Consider the following 18,381-nt stretch of genomic DNA (forward strand, 5'->3'; position numbering starts at 1 on the left):
GTGGAATGATATGGGAAAATAAATTCTCAGAACCGAAATCAGATACGAGGAAAAAGTTTACTGCCACTCAACCGTCTAATTCTATTTGATTACAATCCAATTCATGCTTGGTTACGTAACGCGGGAATTACAATTCACTATGAGGTACATTCGCCTTATCGAGGGAAGGCACGTGACTTTGAAATTCGGTATTAGTAAATAACCTCCTAAACAAGGTAAAATATCAAAGACAATTATTTTAATTTTGTCATCGTACTACTTTTCTACTTACATTTTCTCATTACCTCATTGCCTACTATGACAGCTACATCATTTGGGAGTCTAATTCCTCAAATCAGATAATTATCGCCATCAGTATAAAGATAATCACAATGGACATACCCATTTCCCACAATTGGTCGAAATAGGATGATCTCCTTTAGCATACCAATCTGCGGCGATTTATGCCACACACATGAGTATAACATGGTTCCCACTCAAACTAAAATATAAAATTCACAGTTTTTTCCAGGTTTTCACGGTCTAGATGTCGTCAAATTCACGGTTTTTAGATAAACCATTTTAGGCAGAAATATTGATCGCATAACGATCGTCGTCCGCACGTTAACTAAAAATTTAACAAACGCGACAGACGCCTCGAATGCAAACGCAGCAATGAATGTGCTCTCTCTCCTGACGTCACATATCGTTTGCAAAATTCAGCTCTCGCTAAAGGTTGTCAGCGGGAAAATGGAGGTACCCGGGTGCCTCGAAAATTAAGAAGTGTCTGAATTTTCGCCAGGGTTAATGAATAATTCGGTTTCCAGTCTTTGGTACAGGCTTAAGGTCAATGTGTCATCATGGCACACGAACAAATAATTGCACTTCGAATATACGTGTGCAGGTAATTCCGTGGACAGTCTCTGCGCGTGACTGACGTTGAAATATAATGGGCATTTCGATTTTTCTTTTGATCTGTCAATCGTAGTTCTTAAATCATGTTTGAGAGATTATTTTAAAAGTTTAATGAAGAAATTCACGGCTTATTCACGGCATTAAGGTTTTCACGGTTGAGTGGGAACCCTGTATAACGTGTGCGTGGTTATTTTCCAAGTTTTATGCTACCCTTTAGCCAGCATCTTCATGATTGATTCATTTCTGAAACTACATTTTGAGGATTTTAAATGCGCTCCCGAAAATTTAAGTTTTATATTTCCGGATCAATACTCTAAAGATCTATTGGTTAAAAAGATTAACAAATAAACACTGCGCCATGATCATCGCAATCAATATCATCATAATTCCATCGCAATTATTTACATATCTAGGGGTACCACGGTGAAGGGATTGGCAGTATTGCACTTCCTGACCCAAAGGCGATCCCAAGAACTCTTCATGAAGTTATTGTATTAAGCGTACACTAAGATACGAATTATTTATATATTTTTATTTGAATTCATTACCCCAAATACGGCCCTACTAGATCATTACATACTACCAATAACAATGGACTAGCAAAAACATCCATAAAGCTGTGGATATGGGTGAAATACCTAAAAAGAGACCTAAGGCACCTAGATAGGGACTAGAACTCACAACCTTCGGTTTTGAAGGCGAGGATTGTTCACATCCCATAAACGCTTGGGTGCCCAAAGAAAAGGTAACAAATACAGAAATTTGTCGTTGATTCTGCATAAAGCTAAAAGGTAAAAATGAAATCATAAAAGTAAATCGGTATTATTACTAAAATTCACTGATAATTAAAGGAGAATGGAATATCATCATTCACTGGGATGAGATGTATTGAATGAAATACTACATATAATTTTAAAATAAATATTGCTGAATTTCCTCGCATTGAAGGCTTTGATTCATTTACGTCGATTGTCACCAAAATAACGAACGTGCGTAAATAATACACCCAAATATGAATTATTCATTTTCGTTGGTTTATAAGTAGCCTAACCGGGAAAAAGGTCCATTTTGAAAAGCGGTAAAGAAAAGCGGAAAAGTAAATCGGTTTCATTAGGCATCGCGAGCAAGGAATATGAGACTTAACAAAATTAAATAGGAACTAATTAGAGGAAGTGGAACTGTTAAACTATATTGGCAGCATATAAGAAGAAAACGGGTAGAGATGGCAGTTTATCAGGAAGATAACTGAGTTAACAAAGGAGGCGTTTATGAATTGGAAAGAACTCATGAAGAGATCCTTAAGTAAGAGTTTAAGAAGGTACTATATAAGGGTTGGATCAGGAGTGTAGCGCTTTACGGTGCGGAAACGTTGACGCTGCGGAAAGAGGACGTGCAGAGAGTGGAGGGGTTCATGAAGTGACTAGGTAGGAAAATAATTTTTACTCAAGGGAATTACCGCACTTACGTCTGCAGTGTTTTTTAACCGAACAATTTTGGCAATGAGGTAAAAATCAAGAAGTAAACATTAGTATTTCTATGGATTCAGGAAGTTATCAACAGCAAGATATTAAAGATTTAAATCAGTTCCTTGAGCGTTCGTGACATTTATTCGGAACGATACCACAAACGGGTGAGCGCCTCAAGGAAAAAGGAAATGGATCCATCAATTTGACCTTGATTCTACGAAAACCTTCGCCATTTTTTATGCAACCATTCCGGGTAAAGAGTGATACATTTTGAAAAAAGCGCGTACCTTCTTCACTTTTTTGCGAAGAAAGAGTTGGGAGTCTTCGGGAAGGGTCGTGAGTGGGTATTTAGGTGATTCTACGCCAAGCGGAAGAGGGAGCACGGGGGAAGCGATGCGAATGAAAAGGGGCGACGATTTTTTTTAACCCAACGAAGAGGAGGACGCGAAGATGAAGGGTTTTGAGTGAATTAAAGTTACCTGTCATATAGAGGGAGAGGGGTGTATGAAGAAAAGAGAGAAGCGCCGTTTAAAGGGGTGCGGCATGAAGGGGAACGACGAAAATAGAAGCAGATGAACTACGCCGTGCGCACACGAGAGCGAATCTTTTGATTCTTTCGCATACATTTCATTTTTTCTCATTTTGAAAGTCTTCCGCAACACAGTTAACGCCCGAAAAGCGGTTCTGAATGTCGATATGGGCTTACGCCCGCGGTGAATTGCTTCATGGCAATTTTCTGCACCCCATCTAGATATACATAAGCCCGAAAAGGATTTTCACTTATTCGTACGGATTATAAAAACCTTACAAAAAGTATAAACGGACAAATGATACTTCTTTACTCCTATTGAGAACATCATGACCTGATCACGCCGCACGTCAGGTTCACGAGCAGAAAACACCTTCCGCGGGGGTGATTTCGTAATAGGTGATTCAACATCGCTGGGATAGTGTATTATTTTAAGAAAATTTTTAAAGACACGCATTAAAGTTAACGAACACTTTAAATTCTTTTTAGTGTTCGTTAAGATTTCTTTAATTTTTAAAACATATATATTTTTTCTATTACTGATATTGAATTCTTTGAAATGTTGTTTTCAAAATATTTTATTCTTGTGAGAACTCGTTATGGCTTCTTTAAAACCTGAAAAAAATATTTTTTTGTATCACTGATATTGAATTAAAACGAAATATGCTCTCGAGAAGAACATGATATGTAATACCTTTTCTTTGCTCTTACAGATTAAACTTGCATTAATAAACATTCATTCGTCTTTATCAGTACCGGTAGTCAAGCGATCATATTCGGCAGATAGCAAAGCGAAATATTAGTCGATTAGTCACCACTATTAGCCATTGCAAAAGCTGACATTCTCATTACATAAAGATAAGAATACATTTCGAAGGCATATGAGATTTAAAAGGCCAATATGCACCATATGGATTAAGTTTTACCTCAGCCTCGAGATATCCCAGTGAGATCGTCTTCCAAAATATAATCTCTCTCGGCATAATTAGAGTATAAGAGAAAATTTTATTTCGCACGTCTGGACCCCGGCTGCGGTCAACTCAAGAGGCAACCGCTCGCTCTTAGCGACCAGCACTCATCCTTTCCACGACGCTACCTCCATCTTATCTCACTTTTATTTCTTTTGGGAAGGTCTCTGACCCCTGGCTTCTAAAAACGCGACTGCTTTCCCTCTTTCTACCACACACACTACCGTTTACTTTCCCGACGTCTGCTACTAAAGCTGAAAATTTCTTATATGTTTGGAAAATTAATGCCAACTCAATTGACAAGTACAAGAAATTGATTCAACCTATTTCGAGGAGCTAAGACACTATGGAAATAAAAACAGAAATATCTTTGTCCTCATGGAGTACGTATTAATGGCTATTTGTTCATAAAAATTCTGTTTCTATATAAATTCATGCCTTAGTTGGAATTCAATTCCTCAAGAACTGAAAAACATTACAAAAGTAGACATAAAAAAACTGTACTAGTATTACCTCAATGCCAATTAACATTTATGAAAATACGTACATCTCAAATGTGATTGCAAACATGACTGTATATTTTTGATTGTACATTTTGTTTTCCAAATCAGTGCTGACATTGACTGCGTAACATACTCATGCTTGAATGTGAATACTTTCAGCTTGCACTTTTTGTACAAGATTACTATTACCATGTTAGTTTTTCTGATTATGATCCGTCAGAGTTTTTGTAAACTTATTGATGCTCCATAGAAAATGTCCCAGAGCAAAACAAGATTACTATGGACGGCTCAATTCTTTTTGAACAGAAGTCAACAGATGGTAGCAAGAAGGACAGACTCAAACCGAGGGATATTTTAAGAGTTTGGAAAACGATATTTATTCCGTCCCGTTCGAAAGGCCAAAGCAAGTCGTTTTGGTAGGGCTCATTGGCCCGGAGCGATTTTCGTATTTTTTGGTCGATTTTAAGTAAGAGGAAAAATATAAACATTTCCTTGAATGAAAAGTTTAGATTTTTTAACATATTGCATACGCAACTGCGGTATTAATTTTCTTTTCTAATCCTCGGATAATGAAATCTACCTTCTGGCCATTTTAAAAATCAAAGAATGGGTAAAAGTTAATTTTAAAAAGCTATTAATAATGCGGAGATGTTGTTCTGTTTATAAAAAAATTCTATGAACTGCACCAATCAAATATGCTGCCCATGACGAGAATAAGAAGAGGACCGTTTCGCCGTTTTCGCAGTTTTTCGCGAGTTCTTCTTCACTCTTTCGAACTTAGAAGATAAACGTTTACGTTTCAACAATACTTAATGATTTGTTGTTGTAATCGAATAAACAATGAGTAAAACAATATATCACACGACCCTACGGAGCTTCGGCAGGATTTTATACAAATGCTTTAAGTTCAGCGTTCTACCTTTTTTGGACCGAGAGTAGACTATCATTTCGAAAGTCTCAGGATACAATCATAAGAAAAAATCTCTTCAAAATTAGTTCGTGTTTCGAGCATAAAAATATCACATCAGCATCATCACGGAGGTAAATGTTTTGTATTTGAGATAAAGGTAAACGTTGAAAAGGGTTAAATATACGTATTCTGATAATGTCAACGTGAAGAAGCTTTCTTTTCGAGTGACACCAACGTGTTGAAAATGATTGGGTTGAATAAATTCTGTGCATGTTTTTTAAAAAGGTTATAGATTTTAAATAATAATATAGTAACTAAAACTGTGATACAGGAAAATTAAGTTTTTCTGAGGAGACATTGTCACTTTTTTCAATTTATCCATATATCCATTTCCATATAGTATAATTAATGTTTAATTATTACTATTATTATTATAAATTTTAAAGCGGATAATGGCCAAGATTGTGCCTTTATAATCAATAGTAATATATATTCCTCATATTTTATTGAAATTGTTGAAATCCACTCTCCTTTGTAAATTCACCACAACAGATAAAAAACTATTTCGCTTGTTTTAGCCCTCGGAACTATTTTACAAATTTTCATACCAATGCAAAAATAATAAATGGCTAGCGATGTAGACTCTGAAAAATGGCCTAGGGTAGATTATCTCCTTGCGAAAAAAATGAAGAGCAAACAGCTTAGGGAATAATTCTCCAACCTGCTGATACGATACGGCCGCCAAAAATGGCCGACAGATGGCGGGGAGAGCCGGAAAAGCCTACAGCGACTTAATTTTACTTGGAGTACATATGGAATTTACGTACAGAGAAGATTCAACAAAATAATAGGAGAACAAGGGCATCGAAACATCTGATGGATTAAAAGAAATAAGTTGGAGCTATGTATAAGCTCAAAGACAATATTTGTAAGCGAATCAAAGTGTGAAATTGTTGACATTGATCGGAGATATTAATTCTACTGCTTCTCCTAAGTATATAATACATTTTATGAGTTAGTAAAGATATAAACGCAATGCGATTACAAAAAGCTTTGACAAAAATGAACAGAAGTAAAAATCAAAGTATCTTAAATTAATGTCTGCTGTGATATTGTGCTTCTTTGAAAGTTATTTGACGCAGTAGTTTCATGGAACAGGAGAAATCATTAGGCATAAAGATGCTCACCATGGAATGAAAGCAGTCGTTCGGTTAAACCGATGGAAGACATATTTTTCACAGTTGATTTTTAAATCAGCTTTGATTTTTCAAAACGCGTAGGTCAAAAGTAATCACTTGACTGAGAACCGGCAACTAGAGCGACTTCGTTTACCTTGAGGTGACTTTTCCGCAACAGTCAGTAAAAGATGAAAGTGGTTCCAACACTATGATGTCGTTACTAGCTGAGCTAATTCTCAGATGTTCCGATAATTAAGTATAGTACTATTTAATCGATAGTTAGATCAAGTTTCCAAATTAATGCACTTGAAAGTACCACAATTTTCTTGTTAATTTAGTTTTTTAAAGTGATTCATTGCGATCAAATACTTTCAATTTCAATCTCTGAAAGTATATCGGTAAAAAGTAATTTTAATTTTGTACACATTGGATTTTGGAAACATAAACTTCTATGATTTTTTCACACTGAATAATTAAAATATTTTAAAGACTGTATGAAAGAGTAATTTTTATTGTATTTCTAAATTATTTTGAGTCTACTTTTGAAAAAATACTTTTCCACCCAAAGTGAGTTTGCGCTATATTTTATTGAAAATGGTTGTTTAGATAAATATTTAAAATGTACGTATGACTATTTTTATGACATCTATATGCGAGATTTACTAAGATATTAGTTTTTATTCACGCCAGGTGGAAACTATTTCCTTCTTGTGTGCTTTAATACGATACATTTTAAATATGAAAAAATATGGTTGTAATGGTCATGAAAAAAATATTATTGTACGCTAAAATTGGCGTTTACTTGACCTATCATTTTTCCCACCCATTAATAAATGTAGTTCATACTATGAGACAAAATCACCCGATGACGAGGTGAGATTATCCCAATTTTTGAGACATGTAGGTACACTAGGCTTCTATTGACTAAATGCAAATTTAAAAAGTGACTAATCGTTATACTAAGTCTTTCCTTCTGCAGAAAAAAAAACATATTTAATATGAGGGCATAGAATTTAAGGCTAGTTTGAGCATATTTTGAATAATGGCAGCATATATTTCACGGTCCCATGCAACAACTCCGTACAAACTTCAAGCTCGGTCGATGCAGAGTGAAAATCGGAAATGTCAGAAAGAAGACTCTAAAATATTGATTTTCTCACGGAATAATTTATACTAACGTAACAAAAATAGAGTACCACGGTTATTTACTCACCGAAGTCGAAGACCCATAGCTCGGAGCAGGAGCCACGAAGGTCCTGGTATCCACCGTAGAGGAGCATCGCACCGCGATGGACGAGGGCCGTGTGGCCCCGCCTTCCCCTCGGCACCGAGACGCCCTTTTGCGAGCGCACTTTCCGCCATGAATTCGCCTGTAACGAGAAAGGATCAAACATGAGATTTACATGTAATTAGGTTTGACCAAAAAAAAACAAGAGCATAGGCACTTCCGCCGGATAAAAGAAGAATAAGGCGGAGAAAAAAGGCGGACCAATCACGAGTCACCTGACCAGGAGCCCAAACTATATAAGTCGGATCACTCAACAAGAAGACAAGTCCTGATGACGATGGAAGACACGGCTATCGAAACGTCGGCATATGTGGAGAACCTCACTCGGTGGGAAACCCGAAACAACTTCAAAATCATCATACGCCGGGAAAACCTCAGATCTTTCTTCATTAACCCTTTCTAACCTAGAGCTCTTTCTGGGAGAAATCAAATTTCAAGATTTTTCATTCTGAAAACTTGAAAATTTTACACTCAATGATAATTATCCTGGCAGATATTTCGTCATTAAAATTTACACAACAAAATAATATTTAGTTTAGATAAGTATCTCCTAAATAGAGCAGAAAGTTAAAACATTTTTGATGTTACTTAGAAGCAACATTGGGTTATATAGGGTTAAGATGGAGCTTAGTATGAGCATAGAGATATTTTTTTACACAAATAAAATAGTAAAATTGTAGGTATTAGTCAGAGATGAAAGTTTCGTTGCCTCTTCTGGAAATACGATAAATTAAAGTGCTTTAAATAAAGTCGAGTGGTTTGAGTTCATAATGAGACAATGTCTCATTTCTATTATGAAAATTATTATCAAATTGAGACATGGGAAGAAAAATACACTGCTTAACGTTTGCGGCTCTACTTATTGTTAGTAGAACCATGATATAGGAAATGAAAAATCACTTCGCAAATTCCATTCCACTAGGGGTTAGATGGAAGATGTGACTTTCTAGTTACAATCTCTCCCAATAAAGAGGTAATATTATTATAATTATTATCAGGATTCATAGGTACCCTCCATTCTCAATTATGGCAAAAGTGGCATCGCATGGGCCCCAATCTGGCCTTTTTCAAATGAGGATAAATTGACCATTGCCATTCGTCTAAACCGGTATTTTTAAAACCAAATAATTTGTATATTATGAATACACTAATGGTGGGTAAGGAATCGCAATCAATGCCTTTCGTTTTCTTTGATGAAGGAACCTACCATATTGTTCAAGCAATCTGAGCCTAGCGCGCAGAATCCCAGTTTCTAGCGGCTCCCAGTCTCTAGCGGCTCCCAAATCTCTAGAGGCTCCCAGTTAAACCACAATAATTCAGAGTGACACTGGGACTAGCCGCTTCGCGACTCAGTCATGCCAAACACTATCACAGACTGAAGATCACGAAAATTTTTGAAAATGTAACATAAGAAAGTATTGTTTGTCCCAAGAAAATATCCTGAAAAAATGCTGATAACATTATAAGTATTCGCTGAAGGATGTCGCACGAGACGGGTATGGAATCTTTAAGTCATTCGGTATAAGAAGTTTCCAATGTTACCAACTCATACCACGATTCCTCACAGCTAACTCCCTGGCCACTCCATCTCGGAAGTTCGATAAAAAGCATGAGGAAAGCAGAAGGAAGGGACGCAGAGGGAAGGTCTTCGCAGAAAATAAAAGTGCGCAAAAACTGGAAAAACAACGTGATGGCTGAGCTACGCACGTCTTTGGAGCGGCAAAAAAAGCACTCGATTGACTCGAGGAATGAGGCAGAAGATAGAGCAAGGTCTTCCATCCCGGAGAACGCAACCAGGCGATAAAGATGGCACTCATTCGGCGTCCGAGGAGAATATCAAAGGCGAGAAAAAATATAGAGAGATATATCAAGAGACATTAGTGCTTCTTCCCCAGATAAGACACTTGAGCACCATTTTCTCTCTAAGGCTGTAAATATAGTGCCCTTAGAGATAGACCAGCTTGTCTGGAAGCATATATTCCGCTCAACTGGTCGTACTTGTTATTTTTTCTGAGGGATTACTCGATAAAAACTTAATTTCACCTAACATACTCACTCAGGCACCCTTTCTTTTCCAAGGCTGTAAATATTGTGCCTTTATAGATATACCAGCTTGCCTAGACACATCAGTTCTCCACAACCAGTGGTGCTTGTTATTTGTTCTGACGGATTACTTGTTTCAAACTTAAATTCACCCAACATATTCACTCGGGCATTTACTCATCCTCGAGATTTATTTCGACTCAACCCTGACGAAGCGAGAGGTGTTTTTTATTTTTACACATTCAGGGAATTGTGTATCTTTCCCTAGAATACTTCAAATACTTCGAGGATATTTATTGGCCTAATACGCAAGAATATCGAAAGAAAAACTGCGACGCATAATAGAATGATCTTGGAAAAAGTGGAGGACAGTCCTTTTTTGTATTATTTGGAGATACGATACATTTTGAATACATATCAATATTTCAAGAATTTCGGCTAAAACTAATCATTGGAATCATCGGAAGTTAATTTGAGGCGTAAACTCAACTAAATTTATAACGATATCTGATAAAAATTTATTCTAGTAATGAACGTCTTCGCTCGAGCAATAGAATGCGTATTCAATAGCATGATAGAAGCGCTTTTCGTCTGTTATTTTATAAATTTGATGATTTTTTTCTTGCTATGCATGAAATGATTTTTCATGCATAGCAAGAAAATAAAATAGATGGTCATCATGATACTAAACATCATACAATCGTAGACATTCGATTTCTCGTGAAATTCTATACTCGTAAACCATTCAACAACACAATGAAAAATGAGGGAAGAGACAAGCCCTCCCATAATTTTAGCATAGAACTTTAAAAAGTACAATTTACTCCTCACCAATATGCTGCTAATATAGAGTGAACTCATCAACTCCGCGTGCGATCTTTCAAAAAAGACGCAAAAAATGAATAAGTAATAAATGTTAAGGATAGCTGAGTGACCTACAACACAGAAAAGCAGGATTTGCATAAAATTCTCATTACTATTGATCGTGATTTGAAGGAAAACTAACGGGTCCAAAATTCCGTATTTTCATGCCATCGAAAACGAAGCAACAAAAGAAAAGAAAAACTCAAGGATATTATTGAGTGGAGATTTTTTAGTGAAATCCATATACTAAACATCATACAATCGTAGACATTCGATTTCTCGTGAAATTCTATACTCGTACATCATTCAACAACACAATGAAAAATGAGGGAAGAGACAAGCCCTCCCATAATTTTAGCATAGAACTTTAAAAAGTACAATTTACTCCTCACCAATATGCTGCTAATATAGAGTGAACTCATCAACTCCGCGTGCGATCTTTCAAAAAAGACGCAAAAAATGAATAAGTAATAAATGTTAAGGATAGCTGAGTGACCTACAACACAGAAAAGCAGGATTTGCATAAAATTCTCAAGGTTTGGACGAGATTCACTGATCACCAAGTGCAATTATCAATACGGTCGTCTGGCTGCACGCACGCACCTGATCGTCCATTGCGGGGGATTTGAGGCTCTTCAACATCAAGCATGTCCCATAACGCCCACTTCACCCTAGCCGACAAGTACCAATTCCGAGCCTCTCCAACGATCAAGGATTCCCGCTTTGAACCCCTTGTGACCACCGCAGTCACATGCTGAGGCAATTTTCCCTCCATGTAATCCCAACCCACCCTTCTAAATTTAAACCCTTCCATTCCACTAGTTTCTAGCCGTAGGCCATCCTTGTGATCTCCGAATTCCAACCCACACCCAGATGACTCCAACGGTCCTACTGATGCACTTTCGACCACGCCGGCTATACCCCGCGTACGTCCTCATAGTAAATAAACAAGAGAGAGATCAAGGTGGCTGTGCAGTAATTAAAAACTGAGGCCAAGATTTTAATTTCAGTATTACTGTGGGAAATTGAAAATATAACGCTAATAAAGTATTAATTAATAAACGTATTCTGCCTGCTGAGGTTCGTTTACACGGTTCATTTTGAGTTTCATCCTCCCTATCCTCAAATTGTCCTTTACTTTTGATTTCCCTGGAAGACCAATAGACTCTCATCCCATCTATAATTCCTACTATATAACCCTGCCTTATTACTTCTTCTTCAATAGTGCTTAATTAAATTAATTTCCAGTCGAGATAAAAAAAACAAATCAAACGCTCTTGTCTTAGCTAGCCAATTACAATCACATGCCACCTAAGATTTGGCCATTTATATCTTGGTCACATGCATGGAAGCCGAACATCTATTTAATCTCTGGCTCTCGTTTCCATTAACACCGAGCGTAAACATTGAATCACGTCTGTGAACAGTTTCTCTCGCAAGCAGTTCACCATTGCCACACGAATTTAATAAACTATTGATTACACTATTCCGTTGGATTATGCGATCATAACATTGTGCAATAATTACGAATTTAACTTTATTAGAATCCAAATAAGCGTGGTTGGAACGAGAGAATCCAATCAGTTCGAGTAATCGGGGCCCAATTTTTCTACGGTAGTTAATGCGGTATTAAATAGGCAAAGGAATGGAATTTGGTCCAAATATTAGATTATTTTTTGGATAAATCTCTACTCAATGTGCTGGGAAAAATAGCTTAGCAGCATAATTGAGTAAATTAATTGCTGACTATATTTACTCCTCAATACCAAATTAATAGCTGAAGCACGAAGAAAAGGTAAATGTGTAATAAGAAAATTCATTAGAATTGAATATTTCGGTCAGGGTTAAGATTGAATTACATCTCTATCCTTTATTTTCATTTTAAGGTAGCGTAAAAATTATTTTTTTGCGGATAGGAATACCCAAAGGTGTATAAAAATGGACTTAAGCAAGATGCAGAGACTTGAAGTTGATAATTTTCCGAAACTATTTTTGGCTTGAAAATTAAAAAAGCTTAATGATAAACTAGCGCTCTTTCAAGCTCAAAATATTCCGCGAAAATTTCATTTCAAGTTTCACAAAATATGATTTTGACACGAAACTATATCTCTAGGTACAAAAGAAGTGATAGACAGGAGAGAGAATTGGCAAAATACATATTAGTACATATTCATCATTTCTTCGTACAATGAACTACCACTAAACAAATTGTACTATGCTTTAATTTATTCAAATTTAACGCTCCAATTTACCTGAAATGGTTGGAATAGCAACACCCACTGCCATTAGTAAAAGTAGCATTTCGTTGCATTATACGTGCATAAAGGCGAGGAAAATATATTCTGTCGAAGTAGCTAGAACTGACTAGAGTATGAAATGGTGATTCTCCGAAAAATTTAAGCTAAGTTCACGGACGATAAACGAAAGCCTTCTTATTATACAACAATGTAAAGTACATACCTACCAAACCTGCCAGATTAAAATTATTTAAAATTTTGAACATAAGTGAAGCTAAGACGCTCCCCACAAATTTACTTGAATTAAACTGTCCTCAGCGGAGCAGAGAAAATTCTAGCGAAAAAAATGACACCAAAGGAGACACAATGAATTTTGAAGTGAAAAAATACAAAGTACTGGTATTTCAAACAAGATAACAGTAGGTGTACTGCACAAAATGATAGATTGGCTCAAGTTTCTACAGCGCATTTCAATTGAATACGATCAATAAACGATCATATTCCGTCATCACCGGATGACTGGTAGGATACCGAGCAAACTTCTGAATCGTAGGCGGAAAATATCCGGGAGACGCTAAACAAGATTCAGCCGCGTAGCCTCTGATGCCTTGCACTCAACCCTTTCCCGCCGTCTAACTCACGTCAAAACCATACATCCGGCCGTGTTCACTCCTCCTTACCGGGGGGCATGTCGAGAGAGAGAATTGTTCGGGGAACATGGGGTATGGGAGATGAAGGAAGGCACTTTCCACGGCGAGATTTTTGAAACTCCTCGCACCCAATCGGAATGGCTTTAACCTTCCCGCCCACTTCCTAACCTTCTCCTTTCCACAGGAGGGTTTCGTTATTAATCCGAGTTAGTATCCGACATCATTTATATCGTCTCTGTATTGGGTGAAGCGGATTGATTCGAATCTTCCAGCCGACTTCTCTTCTTTTTTATTGGTCTCTAAATTTTGGGTGCCAAACTTTAGGCAAGTAGTTCGATGCAAATGTACCAGGTGATGACGCACCACGTGGAAACCTATGTTGTACAGTTTAAAAATATAACGTGGAATTTTAATTGCATTTCACTATGTTGGATCTACGTATCGTTGATTCCTCAGATAAATTCTCTTCATTTTCACAAAGCTCAGACCGTTCTCTCTCAGTAGATGATAAAATTTTAACTTTTAAAACTGTGGTAATAGCTAATAAAGCTAAAATATAGGGTATAAATGGAAAATAACTGATCATTTTAATCGATTATAATTGATTGGCGGAATGTTACTGCTCGATACCAAGTACACTTTTCTTGTTATTTCCGATGGCACTCGTGGAGCCGAATATACCCTTCAATATATTTCATCAGTTGTCTCTAATTCTATGCGAGGCAGAAAGATCAATAGAAACTAAAAATTGTAATATAAATCAAACGTGCGGTGAAAAAGGCAGTTAATACAGTAGAGAAAAGAAAAACAGAGATACTAAATTTACAAAAGAAAAGCAAATGACTTCTAAAATTAAATCCTTGGAATAAAATTCTGCGAAAAATGGTATTTCACATGAAGCAAGATTAGGGAAAATGGAAAATAACTGATATAATGAAGGGAAAAATTGAAAGTGAAATCCTCAGAGGAAGGCCAAGAAATACGATACCACGAGCAGATGACCTGAGACATAAAGAAGAAGAACATGGAAAGAGAAGGAACTAGCATAGAAACGAAGGAAATGAAAAGCTGAAGTGATTTCCTATTTTCGTATATATAATAAAATAAAGAATGAAAATTTTTTCTCATCAAAATGGATCACACGAAAACCATAAAACCACGCCCACGGGTGCCATATGGCACCCAGTGCAGTGCTGAGCCAATACCCCGGCAATGTATTTAATATGTGAATTTTAGCAAACACGTCGGTGCACATACTTAGTAGAAGGCTTCCTCCATTATTCAGTCAGTTTGAATTGTGTTCTTTGTGTTAAGTTCATATGTATCATATTTTTTAAAAGTGTGGATTTATGGAAATGTGTGAATTTCAAAAAAAAACTTTGGGCGCTGAATCTCCAAAATTATCAACATATGATCTGGGTTGTGAATTATCCCAACTTTTGTATGTAATGTATACGTTGAAAATTATTGTTTTTTTTAATGAGATAATTTTTATTCTTGTTAATTAAATTATATTTAAATATTTTTTTAATAAAACCCAATGTAAAGGCCTTAAAACTGTTATTGGCGTTAAATAAATAAATAATGGTAAATTTCGCTCATCAACCAACGTGATCATAATTCAAGCTAAGCCAAATACATGCCAACAAAACTTTGGGGTCAAGAACTTAGTAAGAAATTTTTAGGATATCCATTCTGCACCCCATGGCATATTTTAAGAGCTAGAAATCAAAAACGTGAGACAAAATAAAAAAGCAACGCCCTAGTGTCAAGACAATGAAAGCAGAAAAATTAATGAATAATTCCCCGTTCTCCAGGGATATTTTACAAAATCCAGGTTTATTTTACGTTATTACTGCGACAGATAAGAATTTTACAAAACCCAAATTTATTTTTGTACTAAAATTATTTTTACTACAAAATGCTTTTAACTGATATTATATTTATGTATTTACAAGGACAAGGGATGGGTTATTTAGCACACATTGTATTTAAAATTTACAACTTATTCGATGCAATTCAAGACGCTGCTGCGACGTCATAAGTAGATGTTGACGTTGCCTGGCATTATATTCTTCATGTTTTTTTTCAATCTTTCTTGAGTCGAGAGTGATAGGTTTTTCTATTGCGTTGTCTCGTCTGACATTCCACGCTTTGATGCGGATGTAAAAATTCCCGATTTTCCCGGTCGATGGACACCCTGCGAGTATATTCCACGCAGTCTAACAGAGTTAGAACGCGTGCAAAGAAGACCTGCCAGGTACGTGAAAGGTCGTTACGATAGTCTTGTTAGTGTAACTGACCTCTCAGATAAATTAGGATGGGAATCTCTATCAGACCGTCGATTGAAAAATAGACTACACCTTTTAGATAAATTCAAGAGCAGTGTCTTTTATAACGAAGTTAGCCATCTGATTTGTGAAGGCCTCTACTATTCAGTGCATGAAGTTAGCCATATCTTACGGTCGCCAACATGCTACGGAAGATCAGATCATATAAATAAAATAAGATAGATAGGCTGTAGAACAGACCGTTTCGGAATGTCATTTTTTCCACGATCAATAAGAGATTATAACGGCAGCGTTAGAACTCATAAATAGATTAGATGACTCGTAGTGTAGCCTACTAACTTATGTAAAACTTAACGCATGTTTCTGAATTTTATTATTATTTCTAACAGCGTATGGTAGTATAATTTGTTAGCATGCGTGACGTTTTTTGGACCGTGTGGTGTGCATGTGGGAGTCCAGTAGCATGTTGGCGATTGATCACCCCCTGCCAAACACCCTAGAGGTGGCTCGCAGAGTATTTTGTAGATGTAGATGTGTACTCACCGGGAAAACACCAAATCTTTCTCCAATACAGTGCTGTTTTCAGTGGTTTGGGAATAAAAGGAATAAAAAAATCTCATCGATGGGGAGTTAAACGGAATGAAAGGAGAGATTCCTTCGGGCAGAGAGAATGCAGGGGTCACAGTGCGCCATATTCGGGTGTCACGTCTGCAGCCGCTCAATGAGATGGACGGGGTGAGAGACGGGGTTCACCTCAGGGGCGGGCGGCGGCGAAAACTTTTCGGGAAAGATTCCGCACTGCGGAGCCCTGAACGGTCGGGTTCGATTCGCGATGTAGGGCCGTGCTCTCAATCCACAAATGGACGCAGACCCAGGACCTCGATTCTCTTAACCGGATGGAATTGGATTCGTTTCATCGAGCAAAAACGCTGAATTCCGCCCAACATCGAGAACTACCCTGTCTCCCGGAATTGTATACAATACGCGGGAACACACCTGGGAGCCTTCAATTCAAGTTCTATGACCCGAGGAGCACTTTTTATAACGTAAAACGAGAAAAAAAGAAAGAAAGTTGAGAACCCATTTGCAGACAATTGCACAGAATGGATTCTAACGGATTCTAAGGGATGGCCTAAATAAATGACTTCATCAATGTAATGCTTACTTCTTTGTACCCTACCTCTGATGCCTTGCACTCAACCCTTTCCCGCCGTCTAACTTACGTCAAAACCATAGATCCGGCCGTGTTCACTCCTCTTTGCCGGGGGGCACTTACTTCTTTGTACCCTACCATGAGTCGGGCCTTAACAGGTAACTGATTGGATGAGTTGGTAGAATTACCTGGCGTGAAGAGGGTACTAGTAGCATTATAAAGTGTCACTCAAAAACCGAAAAACATTAGAATTATATTTTTAAATAAATTTCGAGAAGAAAAAAAAACGTTTATTTTCGTTTGAACAGCAAAGAGCAACTTGGATTTCGCCAAATAGGTTAGCATGGTAACTAACTATGCCATTTATAAACACACCAAGTAAATCATCGTCTTGTGAGAAATGAAGAATGATGACACTAATAAGTACCTACTTAAAATTACTTGTGCACGATAAAGCCAGGCGGACCGCACATGAATAAGCAAGTATTGTAACGCTTAGTCAGAATCACATTTGACGTAGGTCATGTTTCAAAAACGAAGACATTTCGTAATTTACGCACACACAAACGAAGTTAAATACTTAAACAGATTTTATGGAAAATAACTAAGCATTTTTTCGGCAAGATTGAGATATCCAATGCAAATGGATAACGGAAACTTCAGAGCACACCATCGGCAGCGCTATATTCATTTCTACCCCCAAGAATGGAGTCCAAGCTATGCCAAAATGATGATTTATTCTTTTGACAAGCTAACGCAAATCTTGGGAAGTATAAGCGAAACAATAATATACTTGAAGACCATATGAACAGTGAGCAAACATGCTCTTTGGAGGCCACGAATTCGGATGAAAGAAATATCGAAATATTCAACGAAAGCCCACGGGGAAAAAGACATCCAAGCACGACGCTGAAAAAAAGAATAAACTCTCTATGGATAGCCCACTTTGAATAGTGTCTTCACTTGACTTGTTTTCAATTGATTCTTGTGATTACAAAATATCAAACGTATCAATAAGGATTATAGGACGTATGATTTAACCGAATAGTTTGGTATGGAAATGAGCTATTATTTATTAATGGTTCAACATACCGTTATGTGATAAGAAAACAATGAAAAATGGCATAAAATGAAATGAATAACTAGTTCATATAATTTTTACCTTACTAGATGTTGTCATATTACCCCCAAAAAGGATTGAAAGCCATAACCATGATGGATCCATCATCCATTTCAGCCAATAATGGAAGTGGAGAGTAAGTTTCTGTGCTCCAATCCAAAATTGAATTAGAACAGGTACTAAATTAATTTTAACATTCGTCTCAGGCTTCAATATTGTAATAAAAAATCAGAAAAGGTCATTTCTTGTACATATGGAAACAGCCGCCTAACTTGTAAAAATTCAAA

The 18,381-nt window shown here is 36.8% G+C and overlaps 1 protein-coding gene across 1 annotated transcript in view; it reads right to left on the reverse strand.

Moving 5' to 3' along the window:
• LOC124159707 overlaps positions 1 to 18,381 on the reverse strand; it is a 316,029-nt gene that overhangs the window by 26,038 nt on the left and 271,610 nt on the right. The window contains exon 3 of the mRNA XM_046535618.1: positions 7,662 to 7,818. Within this exon, the coding sequence (XP_046391574.1) occupies positions 7,662 to 7,818 (157 nt within the window). The remainder of the gene's footprint in view (positions 1 to 7,661; positions 7,819 to 18,381) is intronic.

This window comes from Ischnura elegans, chromosome 5 (assembly GCF_921293095.1).
Source record: "Ischnura elegans chromosome 5, ioIscEleg1.1, whole genome shotgun sequence".
NCBI classification, from domain to species: Eukaryota; Metazoa; Arthropoda; class Insecta; order Odonata; family Coenagrionidae; genus Ischnura; species Ischnura elegans.